Source organism: Nelumbo nucifera, chromosome 8 (genome assembly GCF_055504915.1).
Source record: "Nelumbo nucifera cultivar China Antique chromosome 8, China Antique-T2T, whole genome shotgun sequence".
Classification (NCBI taxonomy): domain Eukaryota; kingdom Viridiplantae; phylum Streptophyta; class Magnoliopsida; order Proteales; family Nelumbonaceae; genus Nelumbo; species Nelumbo nucifera.
Genome location: NC_142656.1, coordinates 29,292,340 through 29,318,959, shown reverse-complemented (window position 1 = coordinate 29,318,959; position 26,620 = coordinate 29,292,340). Strand labels below are relative to the sequence as shown.

General features: G+C 37.0%; 1 protein-coding gene across 1 annotated transcript; it reads right to left on the bottom strand.

Moving 5' to 3' along the window:
• LOC104586696 (ARM repeat superfamily protein) lies at positions 1 to 26,053 on the bottom strand. The gene is made up of 18 exons (XM_010244008.3): positions 25,198 to 26,053; positions 24,184 to 24,703; positions 18,858 to 19,118; positions 18,304 to 18,395; positions 15,462 to 15,671; positions 14,974 to 15,378; positions 10,934 to 11,118; positions 10,686 to 10,779; positions 10,550 to 10,606; positions 9,011 to 9,145; positions 8,771 to 8,842; positions 5,679 to 5,792; positions 5,244 to 5,405; positions 4,925 to 5,053; positions 2,236 to 2,337; positions 2,071 to 2,150; positions 1,139 to 1,288; positions 1 to 868 (listed from the first exon to the last, which is right to left on the bottom strand). Exons 1-18 carry the CDS (start codon positions 25,693 to 25,695, stop codon positions 280 to 282), a joined length of 3,855 nt encoding a protein of 1,284 aa, XP_010242310.2. The 5' UTR covers positions 25,696 to 26,053; the 3' UTR covers positions 1 to 279.
• Between the last annotated feature and the right edge of the window lie 567 nt (positions 26,054 to 26,620).

The window sequence follows — 26,620 nt, the reverse complement described above, 5'->3', positions numbered from 1 at the left end:
TTCAACAAGAAAGAAATCGGGTGCATGTATCCATTCCGAATTTCCGATTACTTTGTACTTTTTAGGTTTACAAGAAAATCACATTACACCCCAGTAAATGAATAGCACAAATGACGAGCTCTCTACAAATTCGAACCATACTTGACCCGCAACTCAAATGGATGGATTTGGGTAACCCCTAAGCTCTTTAGGTGAAAAAAGAAAACCAACCAAAGAATAAAAACTAATAAATACCCAGGCCCTCGTATCAATGGTTCCAATTACAGACGCCACTCCCCCTTACCTGCTTTTCTTGTTGCTTTTTTTCGTTTTCTTTTTGAAGTTCAAACCCTTTATAGCAAGTGAAGCACTTTTCCCTTCAAGTTTTTGGGTCAATTTCACAACACTTGCCATACCCTTCCTCGCAGCTGCACGATGCTCGGGCCTACGGCTCAGCATCTTGCGATCAAGTGGCCAATATGCATAAGGCTCCAGCTTGTCCTTCCTTTTCACATCCCCACCAGCCTTGTTGCTAGCATACTCACTCCCTGTGTATGCCCACCCAGAATCTGATGTTTTCATGCGCTTCTTGGATTGCTTTGATGACTTTGCAGACACTTGGCTCCCTGCTTGGCTTATTGCATCCATGTCAGGATCGTTCATCGTATCTTTCTTTGGTTTTCCACGCTCATGAACATCACGAATCACCAACCGCCCTTCGAAATCTATCTCTGGTTCATCATCTGAATCTTGCTTCCGTTTGAGTTGTTTAGAGGAATGGAGAGATGACCTTGTCTTCTGCCGGTCCAACAAATCAAGTGGATCATCTCCTAATTGATCAAGCATGTCCTCTGGCAAGCTCTTATCTGATCGATGTATTTGTCTTGACCTGGTCATGGTATTATTCATGATCACTTTGGTCCCAAGTAATATTCTTAAATGCAGTTTTGATGAAATGAGACCACCCCTTGCTAGTAATGCATGCTTCAGACTTAGGGTCGTAATTCTTTCCCATCTTAGCGTATTTTTGAAACTAAAACCTCTCCTCTCCAGATACATGTTTAATCCCAACCATTCCCTTCCCCCATCCCCACTTGGCAGTCCAGAATAATATTATAGGCTTGGTTGGATAACTCAATCAAAAAATTCTGCTACTGACCTTAATGAAGATTGTTTGGATTTGAACTCAGAGGAAGCCTTGCTCCGTCGACCAGACATCATCTCAGCTTCCGTGTAATCTCCATCTGTATCCTCGCTCTCCTCGTCCCCATAATCCGAAAATATTTTTGTATGATTCCATCTGCTTATCCTGAAAATTTATTCAACGATCAAAGTCCATGTCAAATACCAGCTTTGGTTTGGCAAAGTATTTGTTGTCAACCAAAATATAACTTTAAAATGAGATAAAATAATGGCTTGGGGAATTGAAGTGGCCCAATACTGGATGCCATTTGTTCATGGTGTCTAGATGAAATAAGCAAATCATTTTTGGGTACTTGCATTAATATATCAAAAAGCAATTCACTGCAATCATTTTACTAAAGCATCCTTCACAAGAAGGCATACCACACACATCATCTCATCAAATTGGTTTGACAGTATGTTTTTTTTTTTTTTTTTTTGTACAGGGGAATCAGGGTTGGGGCAGAGCATGGTGCATGTCCCACTGGCCATACAGGTTTGATCCCGTGCCTCCTGAATGGAGGGGTGCCATGTGACCATCTCAACTACTGGGTATCAGCGTTTGACAGAGCCAAATAGAAGATTATTGATGTCAGGTGAGGATTTCTAGAAACCTCCACGTCATCTAGAGGAACTGTGGATCTCCTACATAATGTACTAGAAACTCATGAGTACGCCAAATTTTATTGTTCATATGGCAATTTCAGTCCTACAGGCCAATGCTAAAAGCAAACAAAATCTTCTGAACATTTTATATAAAAAATTTAGAACTTGGACTAATGTTACTTAAAGAAATAAGAATAGATTCAATAGTTTTGATTTTGTCATTTCATTCCTCCACAAGGCTGAAATAGGAAAAGTTGACTAGAACAGTGGGTCTGTTCAAAATACTTCCACATCTATACACACCTGGATGTAGTAGCTTTAGAGTGAAGCGAACTAGCTTCTTCAGAGCCCACTGCAGTTCTTCGTTCTTTCCGTTCCTTAATCTGTGTAATCATTAAGTTCTTAGATACTTGAATTTCAAAATAAGAAAGCTCTAATTAAAAAATTGTTCAAAGAATTCATTCAGACCTTTCTTATATTAGTGAGAAGTTTCATGTGTTCTTCAGGCATTACTGCTTTTACAGCATCTAAACCACATTTCTTAATTAGCATTCCCAGAAGCAGCTTGACCTGGCAATATCAAATACAATTAAATAATAGTGACTGTTCCACTCCTGAACAGAGATCTAGGCAAAAACAATATAGCAAGCATATCATTGAGAAAATGGATGATTCATGTGGTTCACATGCTCATCTGTCCATAAAATCCAACCAATGAGCCCAACCTACAACATTTCCCGGTCCAAAAAGTAAGATCCAAATGACTGGAACCAATCATTTGTAATTCAGAAACTGTTTTCATGTCCCTCCTCATTTATCCAAATTTATTTTAATGCGTCATCACCTCATTTATCCAAATTCATTTTCAATGCATTGTCTCCTTATTTATCTAAAATTGCCTCACAAGTGTATTCCCATCACTTGGCACTATTTTTTTTCTTTTTTTGACAAGGAAAAGGGAAATTTTTTGAGAAAAAGGAAAAGGGAAATTTTATTGAAAGAAAAAAAAAATATTGTTGTTCCGTTGTACAGTCTATGCTGAGATGTAACTCAGAAAAACAAAGTTCAATGCAAGCCAAAAACAGATATTATACATCACAATAGATCAAACAGAATCAGAAGAAGCTCTAGATGTTTCTTTAAACTCAAGATAGTACCAACACCCGATCCATCACCAATGATCCAATGGCAAGAGGAATCACTCCCCAAGTGGTTTTTTCTTTTATTTTTTGTCCCTTTATCCTCGGCCATTAAGAGAAAATTATCTCAAAATTATTAAAAGTTTCTGCCATAGTTGTCAAGGTGAGACCTAGGCAGCAAGGCACCCATTGAGGGTAGCCTCGCTTAATTTCCGAGCCAATTTGTACATGTGCTATGAAATACTTTATATTCTTAATTTTTGAGAACATAATAATAAAATAGACATTATTAAACTAAAATAATAATTTTTGGGGTTTATAAACCAATTTCTTTTTATTATTTTCTTATTTATTGTACTTCAATCAGCACAAATGTTGGTGTTTGCTGTCTTGAACCCTCAAAAAAATTAAAACATGAACTAACAAGGAAGAACTTAAAATTTTGTCCGATAAATACATTCTCAAACCCTCCACTTTTTCCACCTTTTCTTCTTTTCCTCGGACAAAAACAGGGGTTTAGTCCCTATATTTTCAGAAATTTCTTTTCTTTTCTCATTTTCTTCTCACAAATTTGTTTGAGTTTCTATATTTTAATATGAAGTTTATACTTTTTTATGAAAACTATAGATAATTTTTCATGAATGATAGTTGCTAGTTACTATGGAACCTAGGGAACTACCCTAGGATTCATGTCTTTTATTTAAAAAAAAAATCCACAGCCTAGGGGACCAGAGAACTATGGTTTCTGCAAAACAGAATTTGCAGGATAGGTCAAATTCCCCAACATCATCATCTTTCATTATACCTCCTCATGCCAGGCATACCTGCATTCTCTAGGCACAATATGTAAAAGTACAATTTTAATCTTCCAAAGTTGGGTTTATCCCAAGTTTCCATCACTTGTCTCTTTGTAGAATAACCCACAACAATCTAGCATCTCCTTGGGACTTTTTTTTGATAAGTACAGTATACCCCCTTGGGACATTCTCTAAAGCAATTCTGCACTCATCACTTGATAAAACCCAATGGGATCAAACTATGATATCCATCAACCTCTGTGCATTTTGTTATTTATTTTTGAGATTCTTGCATATTCTTTTACCCAATATACTCTTTAGAATTGTTGCCCTAGTACGTCAAAGATGAATATTAGCAAGATAAGCATAGATGAGATACACTCACCCTACTCCTAAGACTCAAGATACACACATTAGGAGACACCTAGATTTTTTGTCTCTTTCATAGCATCTGCTCCATGTCAATGATTTTGAGAGTAGCCTCCAAAAGCTTTCACCTCTGGGGGTGATAGACCAAACCAAATATCTCTTTACAAGGGAAAGAGCGATTTGGTTGATAAAGTATATTGAAGCACAGAGAAAAGACCCCTTGTATTGGGACCCCAAATTATTTTTCTTTCTGGTTAGCATCATTGATATCATTAAGCAGATTCCCTCAACTCTTTTTAGACCAAAATCTCAAACAAGACCCCCAACATCCAAGTTTACGATAAGCTTACTTTTATGATTTGAAAAAGCAAAGATTCAAGGATATGTACCAGAAAAAAAGTAAAGATTCTGAACTCAAAAAGAAGAAAAAATCCAACAATATTCTAAACATAATGATAGGTTTTCCCACCACAAGTTTTCCAAAACTTCATCCTTAATCCAACAATTAGATCCTGTTTCTATTGTGCCATAGAAACAGGATGAATGTCCATGATAGATCTATAATAAATAAACTTTACGGGACAGAAGAAAAGGCAGTTTTCATGAGATGGTGGGAGAAAAGTAACAGTATAACTAGAAGAATTTAATTAATTGCACAATCAGTAAACCATTTGACTAGAGATCTCCATGGCACTCAGTTCAATGCTGCTTGACGAACTCTTTTTCACAGTTCAAAAGAATATGGAGTTAGCAAAAGTTGAGACAGTCCTCAAACTGACAAATAAAGAAGAAAAGCATTTCATTACAACATTAAAACACAGTTTCAGGATGTACAAAAAAAAAAACACAAACCTTGGCCTTAAAATGCTTCTTGGTGTCATCCTGCCACCTCAGTAGTCCTTCGACCATGCTCTTCAAGTGCATTTGCAGCCAGTCAGCTTGCGATTTGGCCACCAACACCTTCAGCAGACCTAAATTAGCCTGCATTCGGAATGAGTCAGGAAAAACTATTTCCAGTAAAAGATAATAAAAATTGGCATACACACATAAGCACACAGTTAAAAAGATGACATAAAAATATTTTTTTAGGGCAGGTGGGAACGTTATTCACAGTGAGCTCAAACAAAAGAAAGACAACACTCAAAACATCTTCCAAAGAGAGAGGGCAGACTTTGATTATTTCTTTGTTCTTTCTTTCCAAGAGGAGGAATGCAGATGGGAGCACATTATAAGCTGCAGAAAGAAGATCTGAGAACTCATAAGCCAAACGAGCTAAACCTTTGACTGCAGCACTGATCATGTGAGGTGTTTCACCAGCCAGGCCTCCAGCTACCTGATACCATGAGAAAATTTCAGCTACAATAACATTTGACAGTTGGTAAACATCCATTTCAACCACACAAGAACTTCTGCCCAACAAGAGATTAAGAAAAGCTTAGAAAGAGGCCTCTAACCTTTCCATTACGTGAAGATACTACGAAGTGTCAAGATTTTTTTTTTTTTTTTTTGATAGGTAAAAGTTCATTAATAATTCATTAGCAGCAAAAAATGTCAAGATTAAAAGAGGAAAATAAATATCCGAAATATGCATCTAGTAGAGTTTTACCATATTAAAAAACTGTAGCAAGTTTTCCTTCTTGCCACCCTTGTTTTCATCTCCACAGGCATGGCCAATTTGGACAAGTATGTCATAAGCCTTATTTCTTGTCTTCTTGTTAGCCTGCAAAGACAATGCATGAGAATATTGCAAATGGAATGAAGCCAATGAAATCGAGCACAAAGCATGCCAAAGACAATAATAGAGCAACATTAATGTCTAGCACACCAATGATGACAAAAAGACCAACAAACAATGTGATTCAGAGTAGGAAAAAGAAATTGAAAAAAACTAAATCTCGGTATGAAGAATGGAAACATAACCAAGACTTGAGTAGTTAGTTCCTTTAACATACCCAAACCACCAAAGAAACCAATACTTATAAAGTTAATCAATACCCTTCAACCAGAACCAAGAAATAACCTAGATCTTCTCTAGCATAAGAAATGAGAAGCAAATTGACGAACCACCAGTTATATGGGATATTTGCATGTACGTGTTTGTATTTGCACTCTTCCCAAACTGAGCTTAACAATCTAATAGGGTCAAACTGTTAAAAAAGGCCATTACCCAAGTGTTTGAAAAGCGAAAGGTGCAAAAAAAGGCGCAAGGCGAGGCGTGCGCCTTTTTGAGGCAAGGCACACAATTTAAAAAAAAAAAGGCTAAAAAATAAAAAATGCCAAAAAAATCAAAAAAAATTATAAAACATAATATTAATAAAAATATAAACTTAAATTTTAAAATAAATGTTTTTAAAAAACCTATTATCTAAAATTAAAATACATAAACATAATATGTAAAGCATATTCAAATGAGAATTTAAAAATGAAATCAAACATATAAAACCCACAATCTCTTTTTTCTCAATTAAATCAAGTAGCTAATGTGACATACTACATTCCTAATTCTACGAGCCGCCATCCCCTATTTGGTAATGTTGTCCATTCATTCATCCTAATAAAATATCTTCTTAAAAGCAGTTAAAACTAAAAAATCATTAATTTTTGTGTGAAAATTCAGAATTTAAAACCCTAACATGGACTTGTTTGGGCTGGCCTTGAGGGGCATGGCATGGGGGTCCGGGGGCGGAGCCCCCAGCCCATCCGCTAGACTCAAAAAAATGAAAAAGCGTCAAATTTTCAAAAGGCGCAAGGCGCACCAGGCATGTGCCTTTTGAATGGGTTGCGCCTAGGACCTAGGCAAGGCGCCTACCCTAAAATGCGCCTCGCCTATGCGCCTAGGCACACCTTTTAAATCACTGCATTACCCAATGTTGGTTTCAGTTACATGGGATCTTGGGAGGGGTAGACTAGATATGGTTCCAACCCAAGATTTTACCATTCCTTGCAGGATCAAACTGCTGAAACTGCAAATTCTTTCTAGGATAGTGAGGAAAAAAAGGAAATTCAAGAACTAAGTGTAGATGTAGAATTTTTTTAATGAATTGCATGGGATAATGTAATTTGAAGGAAACTTCTAAGGAACCAAAAAAGAAGGGTTCCAAAGGATCTAGGTCAAATTCCTCAAAACTGCAAATTCTTTGTAAGAGGGTGGAAAATAGAAAATTAAAAATATATATCAAAAATAGAAAATTAAAAAATTAATTGGGATTTCAGTGGAGTTTTGGGATGAAATTTGGCATTATGAAGGTGACGAAGATACATAGGGTACCTAAAAAGAGAGAAATAAGAGGCTGGTCAAAAAAAATGAGAGAAGTTCGACACAAAAAAGACAAAAATAGCTGAAATAGAAAACTTCCAGTTTTTTATGTAAACCACAGAGAAATGTATAAGGTGGTGATGATGACTGAAAAGATCTGAGCTCTGAAACATGGGAAGAGAGTGAGTGAGGGACCTAAGTTCTCTCAGATCTGATGATCTACAGGTTTGTGAGAAAAGAATGTGTGTGAAAACACTGAAAAGCTGCTACAGGAGGAAGCTCAAGCTCCCTTGATAATAGCAGATCCTGAACCTGTTTGGGGATCCTTGTATAGGCTCCAACGCTGATACTCCCCTTTTCCTGATTCTAAGGTCTACTGTTCTGGTGTCTCCTTTTGGGGATGTGAGTGGGTATTTATAGCCACTCCTGGAAATTCCTGGACTTTAACTTTTTAAGTCAGATGTCTATTCTTCAGCATCACAAGAAAGGAATTTGTCATAAAAGAATACCTTTCTAACAAGATCAATCAACAATGCCATGTCGTCTTTTATTTATTATAAACAGGGACACAATAGGACTGATACACGGTTACATGCATTTCCCAACCTGACATGTGTTCCATGGATGTGCTTATTTATTCTCTTATTTCTGACATTTTATTTTTGCAATTCTTCTTTTATCAGCACATCTTATTTTTTGAATGTTATGAACGCTGAGCTGCAACTTTCACACACCCTCTAATGACCAGCCATGGTTTTATGCAAGTCTATGCTCTTACAGTATGTTTGTCAATTTCAATCATTTACTGATTTTGAATGAGTTCCTTGAATGAAGAACTTGTGGGCTGTGCAAAAGGCTGTAATTGCTCATGGAAACTTGGTAAGTAAGAGAAAAAAAACCTAGAATCACCAAAACAGGGGCCTAGAAGGCTAGAACTTCTTTAATTGTTAGAATATGTCTTAAGATGTGAGAATTTTTTGTGGATGTCTTAAGGTGTGAGAATCACTCACTACTCCCAAGTCCTAGCATAAATTGTAAGAGCTCAAATAGTATTAATCCATTGATGTCGAAAACGTTCAATACATATTTATTGTATACCAATCCATTGCCGCTATCCAACTTTGAGCCAAAGGAAATAGCTCTTGAACTACTTATGCAATAACTTTGAAACTTTATACATAAACGAACTATAACTAGACAGAGCCTACGGTTGGACAACACAGAAAACTTATGAAACAAATGCATACATGATACATATGTGCATCAACTATAAGGAGATTATGATTGTTTTCATTGGCAATAAGAATGCACAGATATGTGCATCAACTATTAACAATGATAGCCCACCAAAACATTGACCAAATATATGGAAACAAATCATCTAATAAAAGTAACCTCCAATAATACAGTGAAAGAGAAACCAAAGGAGCAATCTAGAGTACCTCTTTCAATGCAAGTACTAATTCAGTTAGAAAAGAACTAATGATCTCATGTTTCCTTTGCACTGATGCATCCTGTAAAAACAAGAACGCATTACAACTTCTAAAATATATCTGGTGTTCCAATCAGATAACAAATGCACAAAAATCAAAGTTCTTTGTCCCTTGGTAAAATAGAAATTAACTAAACTGTTGGAACAATATATCCCAAGAACAAAGAATGTGGGTGGTTTTGTCAATAACCTTAGAAACATGGACAATCAAGAAGTACAAACAGTCAAGTCTATGGCGTTTGGCAGAAAAATGACAGAACGGCAACACTTTGATCATCAAATCAAGTAAATCATCCAGCTTAGTTGAAAGGAACTCAGCACGGTCCTGTCAGGAAAATTTAGCAAGAATATTAACTGAAAGAACATTAGGGCATAAAACTAGAGAAATTTAAATCTAACAGTGTAGTCTATACACATATAACTTCAAAATCCAAACACACACACACACACTATATGCCTACCAAAAAAAAAAACAAAAAAGGAGAAAGACTATGTGGATGTACTTGAGAGCTGTGATTCCATGTTCCATAAGAGAGGAGAGAAGTGTCGGAGCATTCTTGGTGAATGTGTAAAAATATGTTAATCTCATTACCAACAAAAATTCCCAATTCTTGGGAATTGGGGTTCAAGGACTCAGGAGAATTGCAGAGTCAAGAACAGTTCTCGAGAGTTCTTGGTGAGAGGATTACTACGAATGAGAGCGAGAGGGAGAGGAAAAGAGAAAGAAAATTCCGGTGTATAAAAATCTGATGTAAACATCAAATGCAAAATATATACACCAGAGTTTTCTTTCTCTTTCTCTTCCCCTGTCCCTTCCTCTCTCTTATTCGTAGTAATCCTCTCACCAAGAACTCTCAAGAACTGTTCTTGACTCTGCAACTCTCCTGAATTCTTGAACCCCAATTCCCAAGAATTGGTATCAATTGGTATCAGAGCCAACACCATGCCTCCCAGTTGCAATCGTGCAGCACAGGTGGTAACGTCAGTATTGCAATGTTCGTCCGGGACTAGGTGGACTAGTGCAAAGCCAGCCTGCGTGTGGTGGAATGTTACAATCCATTTTTCCCACGCTAATGTGAGATATCCTACATCAGTAGTATGAGATACTGTTGTTTGGTATATATGTGCATGGGTTACTTCCCTCTAACAGCTAGGTTTTAGGGGTGAGTTCTCCTAAGACACATATTAAATCCATTGGGATTTTAGAGCCAACAAAATTATTTTGGTGAGTCCATTAATTGGAATTTAAATATTTTGATAGAAACTCCCTTGGTAACATAAAGGATGCAGATATTGGAGGAGCTTTCTTTAGACAGGATGGAAGTATTTGCTGGACTTTAAGTGGGTCTATCGGGGTTACAAATTCCACCAAAATTAGAATTCATGTACATTTTGTCTAATACAAATACAGTGATCATTTTCAAAAATTGGAGTTCACAAATATGATGGCCAAAAAATTTCACTCATTTATCAAAAAAAAATATGATGGCCAAAATGACCTCCAGGAATTTCATCTAGAAAATCTCTACCAAGTCCCCTTGAATCCTGGATCTCTATCCATCCTATACATCTATGTTTTCACATGGACCAAAACAGATACAACATAAAGGTTTGGCATAGATCCCAAAGAAAATAAGTGACACAATAATCATTGCCTCTATGAACAAGTGATAAAACTTAAATCCGCAAAAAATAAAATGAAAAACAAAACAATGAGAAAAATTAATACCCTAAGGATAATTGAAAGGATCTTGTATGCCTTTTTCTGCACAAAGCCTTCATCATCCTGCATAATAAGAACATTTTACTCAAAATAACTGCAACCTTTCCTGTGTTAACGCACAGAAGCTATAGTATCTACAAACCTCTAAAACAGGCTTTATTGCATGAAATAACACATCAACTGCTCTGACATCCAACCCAGGCAAAAGTGACACAGCTAAATCTAATAGTTGTGCCCTGAAATCAGGAAGATCAATACATTTATCTTTGCAAATTTTTAGTCAACTAGGGATTAAATGTGGAACACTGGCATAGAAAAAATAGAATGGACAATTAGACTGCTAGTGAAGATAAGACATATACACTAGGAATGATAGGGAAGAAAAACTACCTCAAAAGTGATGGTGAACTTTCATTGGCTGAATTGTCAATCTGCATAGAACTGGAATTTCTAAGCTGTTTTGCTTTATGAGCCTGAGCTTCTTGAGTTACTTTTAGAAGCTTCTGCATTGTGGTTTTGAAGAACTTCTCAACTAAATCCTTATCCGAAATGGAAGCAAGCTCACCAATTGTGGACTGCAATTGATTGAAATCAAGTCACATGCTATGACAACAGAAGGGGAGTTTAAAAGAAGATTGAATTCAATATAATATGGATGAAATTAGCAATATATTAGTGTATTCTTTCAGATTGTTCGCATCTAAGTTAGCACTTCCTCCGCTTTGGTCCAACAACAAGAGCGAGATTGAACATGATTATGCCCATAGAATTGCTGCGTGGATCCCTAGATCAGCCAATCACCTTGCTGGGTCCTTAGCTTGTGAAGAAGTAAATACACAAATAACTAGGGAGAAGTACCCCTCGGTTGAAGCGTTTTGATGCGATGATCATACTATGGAGTGAGGGTAAGGCATAGCTGTGTATATGTATATCTCTATGATGTCCAGACATGCATATGGACACAGATAGAGATGCGTGAAGCATACATAAAACTCTCCATATCCTAAAATCTTGGAGATGGTTAGGATTTAGGAACATGGGTATCCCATGTAGTAAGATTATACCATACATTTCTATCCATCTTTTCAAGCTAAATGTTATTTATCAAAACTTTTGTCCTGCCAAATTTAATTATGTTCCGAATATGTGCAGATTTTTTTATAGTATAATCTATTAAATATGTACCATTTTACATAATGTATTAATGCTATATAGTACATCTATAAGTATCCGTGCAGATGCAGTATCAGATATCATATCCGACACTGTAACACCAGGCATATACAGGTATCTGGATATCAAGGGTGTACATAAAACGTGACTGTACTGCTTGTATAGTTTGAAGTATATATCTTAAATTATTAATATCAATAAAAACATATTCAATTACTGATAACAAAATGATGCCTATGGATTTGGAGAGGGTGAACTAGGGGTGTTCATTACTTCATTATATGGTTCAAACCGTAAAACCGAACCGAACCAAACCGAATTTACGGTTTGGTTCGGCTTGATAGTTCTCTAAATTACAGTTTACGGTTTCGGCTTGGTTTATTAGATTTCATAAATTGAAACAAACCATAAACCATAAACTGAAATTATATATATAATGTAAATGTATAAATATAATATGAGTATACGATGTATAAATATTATATATAATAAAATATATCTAAATTGAATGCATAAAATTATAAATGTATAATAAACTCTTTATTTTATAATAAAATAACAAAATAAAAGTTTAAAGTTTTAACTTTTAGGGAAGCCATTTGGGCTTTCTAATTGGATTAAGCCCAATAGAATTATAGAATGGGCCAAGTCCCCAAACCGTATTAGAAACCGCACCAAACCGTGAAAAACCAGTTTGGTCTGGTTTGGTTTGGTTTGGTTTGGAAATTTCTCAAACCGTAATTTACCGGTTTGGTCTGAGATCTCCAAACCGGACCGTGAACACCCCTAGGGTGAACAAAGAAAATATGCATCCATGGTGGAGCAGAGTGAAATAAATAATTAAATAAAACTTTTTATAAAAATGGCTATAAAGTATGTGAAACAGAGTTTCCAGCAAAGAAGACATAACAGTTCATAAATGTGTAAAACAGAAATACAGATGGTGATATAGATGTGTAACAAAAAGAAAACATTAATTGGAAATTAATGCACTGATAGGAAACTAGTAATAATCCTAATAGGGGATAAAATGAGAGAAATTAGACTATGATAGCATGGGCATGTCATAGAAGATCATTCATTGCACCTTACAAAATGGTCTTTTATAAGTCTTATCTAAGTAGATGGTTCTAGATAAACAAGGAAATATCCAAGGTCTAAACAATTTCATAGAGAAAGTGGGCCTTAAAATAGTGAAGGAGCCTATCCCATATAGTTGGCATAATGCTCTATTCATGTCCATTTGAGCATCATATACACCTACAAGGGCAGTTATTTGGAGAATAAATGAAAATCTAAGCTTATTTTTCTGCACAAGCTCCTTCTATCAAACGGATTGTAGTTATTATTTATCCTTTCTGTACTGGAAAAAGTCATATGGAGGACAGTTGTGAAGTTTGAAGCCAAAATTGTTTGAAGCAGTGATTTAAAAGGCGCGCCTAGGCGCATTTTTGGGTAAGCACCTCGCCCAGGTCCTAGGCGCGCGCCTGGTGCGCCTAGGCTTGCACCTCAGCCCAAGCGTGTGCCTTTTAAAATTTTGTGCTTTTTGCTTTTTTGCTAATGTTGTTCATTCATTCATTGCAACAAAATATCTTTTTAAAATGCAATGAAAGATAAAATCATTATTTTTTATGTGAGAAATAAGAATTTCAAACTCTAAAATAGACTTGTTCAGGGTTGCCTCGAGGGGTGTGGTACAAAGGCAACTCATAGAATCAAGAATGCAATATGTTTTACATCACATTAGCTACTTGAAGCAATGCAATTGAGGAGAAAAAGAGATTGTGGGTTTTACATGCTTGAAAATGCTTTATATGTTTGTTTTCATTTTTAAATTTTCATTTGAATACGCTTTACATGTTATGTTTATGTATTTTAATTTTAGACAATAGGTTTTTTAAAACAATTATTTTAAAATTTAAGTTTATATTTTTATTAACATTATGTTTAATATTTTTTGAATATTTTGCATTTTTTAATTTTTTGGCATTTTCTTCAATTTTTTGACTTTTTTTATTTTTTAGTTTTTTTTGTATTTTTTGTGCCTTGCATAAAAAGGTGCACGCCTCGCCTTGCGTCTTGCACCTCAGGCGCAAATTGGCCCTTGCGCTTTTAAAACACTAGTTTGAAGAAGTCAGAGTTGGGGAAAAGTATCTTTGTTGTGTGGTTCAAGAACTTTGTTGCTGAAGCCATGCACAAAGAAAAGAGCTTGTAATGGAAGTGTTATGGAGATGGAAGAAAGAAGATATGAAGCAGAGGAGGAATGACAGAGGTAGCTTCATTGCCCTGTTTGAACTTTTTGAAAAAGGAAGGAAACACTTGGTTTTCCCTGAAGGAAGAAAAGAAGGAAAGACCATAATCATAGCAAGAGGGAGCTGGAAGTGTAAGATGGATGTTCAGGAAGGAAAGAAGAGTTGAATAAGATGCTGGTAGCTGAAAATGAAGGAAGAGGTTCAGGATTGGAAGAAGATTGCAGAGGTGGCAAGTCAACGATTAAAGCTCAAAGGAACTATATTCACAACTTTTGAAAAAGGAAATGCTCTTTTTGATTTGGTTGAAGAAGAGGCAGAGTTGGAAGCTATAAATTTACAGTCACATTGTGGCAATATTCTGATTTTCTTAGAAAATGTAAGTAGGTGGCTGTTTCAAGTCCAATTAAGGTTGTTATATACCCTATTTGGTCTCTAAATATTAGCAGCTTCATTAAGTTGAACTTTGATGGTATTTATCAAAAAAAAAAAGTTGAACTTTGATGGTATCAATGAAGGGAATCCTGATCCCTTAGGCATTGGAGGAGTATTCTGGAATGAAGGGGAAAAATACTAGCTTTCTTTTCAGGTCCAATTGGTGTAGGTTAAGAGCTGAGGTCTTGACAGCCTTGGAAGAAGTGCAAAGGAAGGAGTTGAACATTGGAAAGTTGATTGTTGAAGGAGACTCAAAGCTGGTAGTAGGTTGGTTGCAAAAGGAGGAAAATGGATTTTGGTGCTACCATAACAAAAGGAAGAAGTTTAACTGGCCAACATAAAATACAGAAATTAAACTGCAATGTGTTATGAGTGCAATTCTTTTTGCAGATGTACTAGTGAAAAGGGGGGTGGGAAGAGATCAAAGGTTTTGGGCATTATTGTAATTTTGTGTATTGATGCAGGAAGAATTAAGATAGTTTATCTCTCACCTGTTCTACTTAAGTTAAATCTTTAATAAAACGAAGCAGTTATTGATCAAAAAACTTATTCATTAATAGAAAGTGGACATACCTGCAAACATCCGCCACAATCTTTTGAAGCTTTCATGAATATCCCAGATAAGACTTGCAATAACTTGGGGGCAGATGCCTTCAGTGCATTTAAATTGTCAGTTGCAACCTGTGGTGTGTAACAGGCCATAGCTTTATGCTTGGGGATGCTAATATCATCATTAGATGTATCATTATTTTCCTCCAGCAATCTCCTGTTCTGCTGAATGAGAATCTGCAAACTGGAACATATGATTCCACGCACATCTGGCTCTTCACGAAGGGCAGTGCATAGGGAATTTTCTAGATTCTTAAAGCTATGAGCAGTGTCTGCAGGATAGTTGCAAAAGGAAGGCAATAAGGACCATAGTGAATACACAAGTACTTCAGTACTCCTTGAAGAGAAAAGTCGTCCCTCTTGCTCAAGCTGCAAGAGAAAAGATGAAACTTATATCACTCCACACTTAAAACAAAGAATGCCAATAGCATTGTTGAGAAAAAGGTTCATACCATCCGGGCTTTCTGCCTTACAAGTCCAACCATGCCCAAAATTGACTTTGCAAAGAAACTTAAATGGGCACCTACTGTATATTGCTTCAGAATAGGAAACAGCCAAATATTGGCCTCAGTAATGTCTTCATCCTCTAAATTAAGAGGTATTAGGCTTAAGAACGTTTCGGGTCCAATTGCTCCCAGAGCTGATCCAATACATTCATGCAGCTGAAAATTCAAAATGCATCCATAGGCCATAGCATCAAGGTCAACTATCATGAATTTGAATTGAAACTTGAAATTGACATAATACTATACTGTTCAATGATTTTGCAAGGGTAAAAGTTGAAGCAAGTTGACATAAAATACAACTGTTCAATGATTTTGCAAGGGTAAAACTTGAAGCAAGTTGACATAAAATACAACTGTTCAATGATTTTAAAAGGGTTTGGTTGGCCTCTGGTAGCCAGCAATTTATCTACTACCTTTCTAGGAATGAAAATGGTGACAATACTAAAAGTGAGTATGCACAAGAAGGAAATGTAAATCATGAGGAACAAAACCCAGCAAAATTTCATGTCTATTAGGTGCTTCTATACCACTATTTTAACCAAATTAAATACCCATTAATTCAATTAGCTAAAGGTACAAAAAAACAAACCCAGATATATGGTGGCAAGAATTCTATAAATGGGTAAAATATAGATGGAGTGATGGACAAAGGTAATAAACTCCCTGTTAATTCAATTAGCTAGAGGTACAATTCAAGCAAAATAAATCCAGCACATCTTGTGGGAATAGACTCACTAATCTAATAAAAAGCTATTTACGACTTCAGATTTTATTGAAAAAAATTCAAGAACAATAAGTACATAGGAAAATCCCATCATCTAAGGCTCTGCAGCCTCCAAAGTCCACCCTAAAAATATGTATATGTTACATCACAGTCATCAGTGTCCCCAAAATAATTCTTGTCTGTTCACTCCCTGCTTAGACATGAACCAACCATATCATTGGCTGAACCAGCTAACCCATTTATATTTTTTCTGATAGATAAGATTCATTAAATTTCATTAGAAGCAAATGATAAAGTCTTTTTTTATCAATAACAATGAAATTTTATTAATGATTGAGAGAATCAGAATTACAAAGGAAGGAACTAAAAAATCTTAACTCCCAACTACCCAAGGAACATCCTGACCATGCAGCAATTACAGAACAGCCTCACACTTTAACAGCTAACTTATATTCTGTAATTTTTTTCTTCTTCCCATCTCTTGTATTTCCTTCATTGTATTCAAGTGCTGCCATGTGACCTGATTCTTCTTGCATAGCCAGCCCACAACTGCTTTTGGATCTCCCTCCACCACCATGTTTTTTAGATTCAACACCTTACCATTCTTATATCTTTGCAGCACAGCTTTAATACCATTGTTGCTGAATCCCTGTATCCCATTGGACTTGAATAGAGAGCTAGAACTGTGCTATTAACAGTTCCCAAAGGTCACTCCACCACTCAATGGTCCTGGATTACCCATGCTGCTACCAATCAAACTTTAATTTCATTTTACCTAATTCTGGTAGTTTCCTTTTTAATGAAATGTAATTTCTTTGCATCTTACTCATTTATCAAAAAATGCAGTTTCTTTGCATTGATGAGCCGGGCACCGAGTTACCACCTAAGTAAATCACCATTTCCTTCAGCACCAAAAAGCTCTCCAATACCTTGAGAAATTTTTACCCAATGAATTACTCCTTTCAATAGCAAAACTTTATATAACATCTCTTCGATCTCCTTTCTTCTCCTCAAATACTCTACCATTCCTCTCCTCCCATGAATTAAACCAAAGCTATATGCTCTAACTATGAGTTCAATCAAATCATCCAATAACAAGGGCGAACAAAAATTGTAATAATGGGTAACCTTGCCTCAGCGCCCTTTTGGTTTCAAAATACCCTTCCACCTTCCACCCTCCACCTTCCCATTGACTATAACTGAACAATATGTGTTTTTGACATATCTGATCACCTATTAACACCATTAAATAATAAACCAATAATCATTGCAACACCTCTCCAAAACAAGGTCTGCTCAATCATAAGCCTGCTCTAGATCTAATTTACAAACTCATCCCTTTTAGCCTAACATAATCATCTCTTGCAAGCTTTCATTGGCAATAAGGCTTTCATCAACAATCTGCCTATCCTGAATAATGGCCCTTTGGCAGTGGGTAATCAGGGAGGGAAGGGCTAGCCGCTAATTTCAACCTTAAAGGGAAACTTTAGTTATAATCTTGTAAAGAGTTCCCACCAATCAGGGTTGGACTGCTTTTGCACATTATGGAATCACGACAGGGAAAGTAGCATTTGCCCCTTTTTTATTACACTTCTTTGATGAAATTTTGTAAAAACCTGAAGATCCAACTTGATGGTCTTCCAACACTATTGATAAAGGGACACGAATAAACCATCTCCACCCAGAGCCATATACTTATCCCTGGAAATTATGCTCACCTAACTTCTTCAAACTTAGGGGGTTTCTCAAAACATTCAGCTCAATATTGATCCTAAGTGGCCACTCAAAAAACTCTATTCTTAATCTTGAATGAGGCGATAAGCAGATACCTTTTAAGTACCCCAAAAAAAATTCCTGCAACTCTCTCCTGATTTATAATTGATACCTCACTCACATTCAAATTATGGATATAATTCTTCTTTATCTGAAAAATGTCGAGAGAATGTTGTAGTATTGACATAGTCAACCGAATGAATTTATTGCAAGAGAATAAGATTAAAAATGCTGCAGAATATTAAGGTTGACAAGCAAAACATGCTGCACATGTTAACAAATTCTAGTTACCTGTTTTCTGTAGAGGAGATCTTCATCTGGCAGCTTCTGCAAGTCCACTAAGCTCTTAATTATTCCCGTCAACAGATGAGAAGAATATTTCCCTGAACATTTGAAAACAATTATTCAACAATATTGATAAATGACCAAGCTCCGGCAAAAATGTTAGCTTTTACTATACCCCAGGTAGAAACTATAAAGAAGTTTATCCAAATAGCTTTTACAAGCATAAGAAACTCAATATCACTGAGCCACTTGCACATTTGCACTTCTATGATTTAAGCAACCATATATCAAGTCCTTAGACTTGCTATTTTTTTCCTTTTCTATTCAGGAGTCAAGATACATTTTTATTAGCAGCTTACAACACAGATAAAGATGTAGGTTTTGAGTAAGTTTGAGGTTGCAACCTCCCAACAGTCCAACATGGTGTCATCATTGGTAATAGCATAACTTCTAGGTTCAGTTACAGGTCAAAGAACAAGCTTGTATATCTTTGATAACAAGAATTTGTTGAATAGAAATGAAATATAATTGAGAGGAATAACAAGAAATAAAGATAGTACCTAACTTATCAAACATTGCTGAAACAATCTGAAATGACGAGTCCCAAACTGCATTATATCGATAACCAAGGAAACTCTCAATAGTAGCACATATCTTTTCTATTATGGTTGGTCCAGATTTTCGTGATTCTCCCTTTGCATTTTCCATAAGCTGATCCACTCCTTGTTTAATCAAGCTTTCATCAATGCATGCATGTATTAGACTTCTCAATGCCTCGTTGGCTGCAACTAAGGCCTCCTCATGCTCACAGGCCAAAATTTCTGTCAGAAACACAAAAGAGCATGTGTTATATATTAATAAATTACTTTTTTCCCTAATATATACATACATAATACATAGTGTTGAACTCCACCAGTGTGAGCTTGTCTTACACTGCCGCTCCCAAGCCTGGATGGAGGAGGGTTGCATCAGGTTGGCAGCTGGCACTAAGACTTGCCAAATTCTCATAAAAAATGAGTGTAGCAGAAATGGCATGCTGAGATGGATGAGTGGGAAAACTAGAAAGGCTAGGGTCATAAATGAAGTCATTGTAAAGAACCTATGAGTAGCTACAATAAGTGATAAAATGTGAGAAAGTAGACTAAGAATCTAAGATGGTTTTATTCATCAAAAAAAAAAAAAAATCTAAGATGGTTTTGGTCATGTGCATAGAAGACCAATAACAGCACCTGTAAGAAGTAATCTATTGCAAGTTGATGGGGCTAAAAGGGCAAGGGCCCCAAGGGGTGTAGAAAAAGGACATGGGTCAAAGTAGTTAGAAATTATTTAAGTGCCCATAATTTAACAATGGATATGGCATTTAAACAGAATGGAATGGTGAAACAGGATTCATGTTGCCAACCCCATATACTTGCAAGTAGACATGTGTCAGGATTACAATGGCCTTTCATCAAGAATGTTAGGGGATAATTAATCCTAGAATTAACTCCACCTTTATTACTCTGGTGCCTAAAAAGTCTAATGCTAGTCATTTGAAGGATTTCAGACCTATCAGCTTGGTTACTAGCATTTATAAAATAATAGCTAAGGTGTCGTCTCTGAGGATTAAGAAAGTTCTCCCCTCGATAAACTCTCATTACAAAGGTGCTTTCATTTAGGATAATCTCTCATTTCAAAGGAGCCCCAATGAAATCAGACACAGGTTTCTCTTTAAGGCTTAAGAGTATAGACAGATTGTGGATCAAATTCTTATTGCAAATGAATGTGTTGAGGCCCAAAAAAGACCTAAGAAAAAGGGAGGGGCAACTTCCTCCCTTGCCCCATTAGGTGTTGGAGAGTTGGTGCAGATGTTGGCCTCCTGTTCCGTTTTGGTGCGGTTGGCCCAAATGATGGCCCCCAACAACAAAGTGCCACGACGGTTGGTGGTTCAATCTTAGGTGGTGGAATGCTGGACGTCGTGTATGTTGTGTTGTCATTGGGGTGGACTGCAAGGTCTTAATTAATATCATGAGAAATTGTGGTTTTGGGGAATTGTCATGTAAGAAAACAAGCCACCTTCCGGTGATTGTTAATGGTGTGGTGGTTGATTATTTTGAAGCCTGCAGAGGTCTAAGACAAGGAGACTGGAGACCCCTTTCCCGTTTCCTCTTCACCATGGTGGCGGAGGTTCTAAGTAGATAGATAACAAGGGCTAGTCATATGCATCTTCTTAATGGTTGGGTGGTGGGGAGAGATAGAGTGATGGTAATCCATCTTCAGTTTGCAAATGACATTTTGATTTGTTGTGATGGGGAAAACAGAACCGAGGTTGAAAAATCTGAAATTGGTGGTGAGCCTATTTGAAAGAATGTCTAATTTAGAAGTTAATTGGAGCAAGTGTGGTGGTTGGTCTAAATGTTGAAGAGCAATTAGACTCATTAGATGAGATTTTGGGGTGTGAGAGAGGGGAGCAGCCTTTAAAATATTTAGGATCACCATTAAATGGCAACCTGAGGTCTATTAGCTTTTGGAATCCAATCTTGGAGAGAGGTGAGGAAAGATTAGCATGTTGGAGAAGGAACTATATTTCTTTAGGGGGGAGAATCACTTTTATAAAATCCACTTTGGCAAATCTCCCTATTTATTTCATGTCTATTTTTAGGATGCTACAAGCGGTTGTGAAGAGAGTAGAGAAATTAATGAGGGACTTTCTTTGGGAAGCGGGAGACGGAAAAAAAAAGGATCATTTGGTAAGATGGGGGATGGTGGTTAAAAAGAAAGAAGTGGGCAGGTTGGACCAGGAAACATTAGTAAGAAAGACATTGCTCTCCTAAGTGGTTGTGGCACTTCCCCTTGGAGAATGATAGGTTGTGGCACAAAGTGGTTTCAAGTGTTCATGGGCAATCAAGGAATGGATGGGATGCTAATATTCTGTAAAAGGCTAATCAAGCAGCACCATGGAAAGCAGTGCATGGTATCCTCCCTCAATATCTTGAGTTTATCAGGTATAATCCAGCTTCTAGTAATAGGATTAGATTTTGGGAAGATGTAAAGGTCAGAGAGCTCCTATTAAAAGATGTTTTCCCTGCTTTGTATGCTCTCTCAAGCCTTAAAGAGAAACCTGTGTCTGACTTCATTGGGGCTCCTTCCTCTTCTGGGGTAGCATGGAATTTGAGATTAGTGAGAAAAGAGTCTAAAATCGCCATAGTGTCATGCCAGTTGAATATATTGGGTAACCTGGTTTTTGATGTTTTTGTGGGTGATAGTTGGGTGTGGTCCCTCAGTCTGTCAAGTTTGTTTACTTGTAAATCCTTTTTTTTTCATTGCGACCACCTCTTCATCCTTGTCCTTTCCTATGAAAGAAGTATGGAGTGCCGCTATCCCCCCAAAAGTCAGTGCCTTCTATAGGGAAGTGTATCATGGAAGCATAAACATATGTGACCTGTTGCAAAAGAAGAGACCAAAGTGGTCCTTGTCTCCTAACTGGTGCATTTTGTGTAAGTTGAATGGTGAAATTGCTTACCACCTCTTAATCTCCTGTCCTTTTGTTTGTTGTATTTGGGAATGATTCTGCTCTCTTTTTGGTTGCAAGTGGATCCCTCATATTTTCTTGGAAAGGCTTTTTAGCCCATCTTCTCTAAGAGGCACATGCACAGTTTGGGAGAAGAGGAACTTGAGAACATTTGAGGAGAGTGAAAGAAATATGGGGGAAGTTCTTAAAGTAGCTACAACTTACAGTAAGAGAAGCACATTGGGTGAAGACTTTGAAATTATTTTCAGATTTTTCAGTGTAAGACTTTATAGAAATTGGAGATCAATAGCTCTTTCTTCCTCAAGAAAACAAAAAACCATTGAGAAATGGCCCCCCCAATAGATGGGTGGATGAAACTTAATTTAAATGGAAGCAATTTGGGCAATCCGGGTCCATCTATAATTAAAGGAGTGACACAAGATGGAGGTGGGAATATTTGTGGTCTGTTTTTTGGGACCAATTGATCAAGGTGGTTCGGTCAGAGCAGAATTCATGGCTGCAATTGTTGGGATGCAAAAAGCAAAGGAAATGAGAATCACAAGGCTGATTGTAGAAGGGGACTCAAAGATAATCATTGGTTGGTTGAAAAGTGAAGGGGTATTATCACAATTTAGAAATGAGTTCGGGTGGTTCAAGATGTTGTCAAGACAGATGCACATCCATGTAAGATGGGTCAGAGAGTCTGCTAATGGCTTGGTGGATGGATTAGCTAAGCAAGGAGTACATATACATCATTTGTATTGGGCTCAATGTTAATAGGGCGGTGGATTGTTTTGTTGTAAAGGGTTTTGGTTCTAACAACCTCTTTTTGTAATCCCTTTTTCAAGTTTTAATAAAATTCTGTGTTAAAAACATGTCTACTCGCAAGTCCCCTCCAAAGGGAGGGATAGATAGACAGATGTTCTATTTAGGCACACAAGTGAGGCACATTTTAAGGCATGTGCCTCACCTAAACCTAGGTGAGATTCCTTTCAAAAGGCGACCTAAACCTAGGTGTGATTCCTTTCAAAAGGCGTGTGCCCAGTACACCTAGCACCTTAGTCCAAGCATGTTCCCTTTTTAAACATGCCTTTTTTTGTTACATCCAAACTACCTTTTATTATTGTTTGTACACTAGTACTACTACTATTTTTGTAACAGTTTGTAGAAATGGACGCCCCCAATAGATTTGCTACTACTACTACACATTTTCTTTTCTTTTCCTATAACAAAAATAAGGGTGCAGCCCCTATATTTTTTTTAATTTTCTTTTCCTTCTTTTTCTTCTCATGAATATGTTGATTTTCTATACTTCATGAACTCTATACTTTTCTTATGAAAATTATGAATAATTCTTAAGGAAATATGGTTATGGTACCTAGGGAACTACCCTAGGATCTATGTTCTCTACATAAAAAAATCCATCGCCTAGGCGACTAGGCAACAAGGCACCCGCTTGTCGCCTAGCCTCGCCTTGGCGCCTTGAAAACTATGACTAGGAGATAAATAAGCACGTTGAAAGTTTCACATGCTTGAATTTTTGAGTGCTTAAAGCACTTTGGTACAATACACATAGTCTGTTGTTATTTTCACATTTTTTTACTTTGAATATGTTTTATATGTTCTGCTTATGTATTTTATTTTGAGCCAATAGGCTTTTCAAAGCAATTCCTTTTAAAATTCAAGTTTGCATTTTTGTGTATTACTTTTCTTTTCAAAAATTTGTACCATGCTTTGTAAAGGGGTGAACTTGACCTTGATCTTTGCATCCTGCATTAAAAGGCCCTTGAGCTTTTAAATCACTGAATATAGATAGGGGTGATCATTTGTAGCCCAGCCCCCGCCCAGCCTGGAAATTTCAGGGCTTGGGCTTAGGATTTGTGTACAGCCCAGGTCCTCATCAAGCCCAAATGGCCCAATACTTTAGGCCCAGCTTGCAATTATATTATAATAAAAAAGCCATTGCCCAATGTATTCATCAAAAAAAAAAAAGCCATTACCCAATGCAGGTTCCAACTATCTGGGGTCTTGGGAAGGGTAGACTGGATGCTGTCCTAAAGTAGCCGCTTGCATACATAAGCATTGTAATATGAGACATATAATACAAAATATATATAATATCTTATATTTTTTGATAAATTGTATAATATCTTATATTAGACAAAGCATAACATGGATTTTATACATATATTACATGTCATATATTATATAAATTCACCTCTAGATATAAATACAGACACATAGACATATGAAGATAAATATAGCTATGGATATTGTCATGTTCAAAACAATAAAAAATATCAACTTGAATGAGGATGTCCCAATCTCACAGAAATTGACAAGAACAAATGAACGAATTTGAATTTAGGAATAAAATGGGAATGAAAGTAGCAAACCTCCAAGTGCATTGAATACAAGAGGGAGCTTAACCACACAATTTTGCCTATTCATATTATAAACTTTTCTAATACCAACATCAAGCAAGCGAGCAGTGAAGGTCATGGCATCCACCGACTTCTCATTGACAGATACTGAAGATGCTAACGAACACAAAAGATCAAGCAGTGGTTCAGGTGAAACTTCTGAAGTTGGATGGAGACAAAGTGCTTGCAAACAATCTGTTATTCGTCTAGTAACAAGTGGCTGATGAAGTTCGATAAGAGACTTAAAGTACTTTAGGATGCTAGCCGTCAACTTTAATGACATAAGAGGAAGACAATCTTTTAGAGCATCAAGAATATATAGAACCTCCTGAGCTCCCTTGGGTCCTTCAGATGCAGTAGAATTTGATCCACCAGCAAGCAGGAGAGACTTTTCAAAGACTTTTGTGATCCCTTCGCTACTAGGTGCCAATACTGCTGATCTTTGAAAACTTTGCAGGACATCGCGAAGACAAAGATGGCACTGCTTTCTCACCTAATAACCATCCACTCAACTTCGTCAACACACATAATATAAGAGGTTACATATGTAGCTTTCCATGGAATTATGAAAGACACAATCCATAACCTTAATAATGCAGTTAATTTAATTCTTTCAGGATGCCAATAAAACCTTAATGAATGGTCAAGACCCCCCCACCCCCACCACCACCACCAAAAAATGCAAACTTCGTGAAAATGTTAATAAGAAAAAATTTAATGAAAAAGAGATGCCCAATTAGTCCATAAGAATATTAATCTTTAAACTGGAAAAAGACAAAATTCGGACTGAAATAACGCAATTAAGAAGAAACAAAATTAGTGAATCAAGATAAACCAATCCTCATACAAACCAGGCACGAATTAAATAGAACGTTCATTTTAACTGTAGAAAGATAAATTTTTGAACTAGAGAATGATTAGAAACTGGACAGAAACTGCAATTTATCCTGCAAAACATGATAGAAACAATGAAGCTTATAAGATTACCTTAGGGCGAGAGTCGGTGACAAAGCCAAGAAGCAGCGCATAAAGGTCAGCTATCTCCGACCAACTAGCCTTGTCACCCACTATGAGCAAATGCGAAATACACTTCAATCCCGATGTCAACGCAGTAACGGTTGCAGACTGATTACGAAGGACTCGAACCACCGGCCCCGATGCAAAATCCCTTTTTTTTCTAAGAACAGCCACGGAGACCCTCGGGAGAACCATGGACAGAAGAGTGAGAAGACCGGCAATTACAGGATCGGATGCTTCGGATTCGGTTGAGAGGCGATGTAGAGAAGAGACGGTAGCGCCAAAGTAAGCTAGTGGTGTTAAAGGGAGGTTCTGGTCTTTGAGTTCCTGAGACATGGCGCCGACGACTGCGCAGAGGCGCTGATGGTCTTCTTGAGTGGAGTTGCTGAATCGAGAGAAGATAGAGCTGCAGAGATCATCGGTTTCTTCCATGGTGAGCGACGCTTCCTGCATTTCCAAGCCTTCCATGGCGGGAAAAGCAGAAGGCAGTTACCGCGGCTCTATGCAACAAGGCCGCTGGCAGGGTTTAGGGTTTGGACTCTGTAAGTGCTTTGAGCGCCTGAGCAGTGGCGTTACTTGCGTATCTCAAAAGAGATCATCGAGTTCAGCAGGGAAACGTGCAACGCACGTATGACAAAAGGAGGTATAACTAGGGCGGACCCAACCCGAGCTCGACCCGGTCCAACCACAGTTTTTGCATATATAGCGCTTGAGTTTTTGGGCTTTGAGTTGGGGAAAAAAAAAATCATCCCAACCTAAATTCCGGTTGGACTTGGGTTGAGACTTGAGACTTTCGGTAGCCTGAGCCTCGATCCGAGTATACCCAACATTTGACGGTATACATATCTAAAGGTGAAAATCGGGCATCATTGTAAGCCGGCCTGGCACAACGGACTATGGGCCATGCCAAGCACAGCACAATCGTATGGGCCGTCAGGCTTAGGGTTTTAGGTCTATGGCCCAGTATATATATATATATATAAAATTAAATAATATAATAATTATATAATAACAATAATTATTATACATACAATTATTATATATAAGAATTAAATCATATGTCATATATATAAACAATTATACATATTAAAATTCATATAAAATAAAATTTTAAGATCTTTTAGAATTTTGTCTATTTTTTAATTTATGTTAATTTTTTCATTTTTTTAATTTTTAAAAAACATGGCTTGGCCCGATCCGTAGTCCGGCCTGACCCAAGACTCAACCTGTGGACCAGCTTGCCTATGGCACAACACGAACCCACCTAGGCTCGAGTTGTGGGCTATGTTGGGCCGATCCTCCAAAGTATCTTAGGGAAGGGAAGCATGACACATCACATCTCGCACTTTGCACGGGTCGCACACAGGTCGTGCCATGCCAATCTAGCATGGCC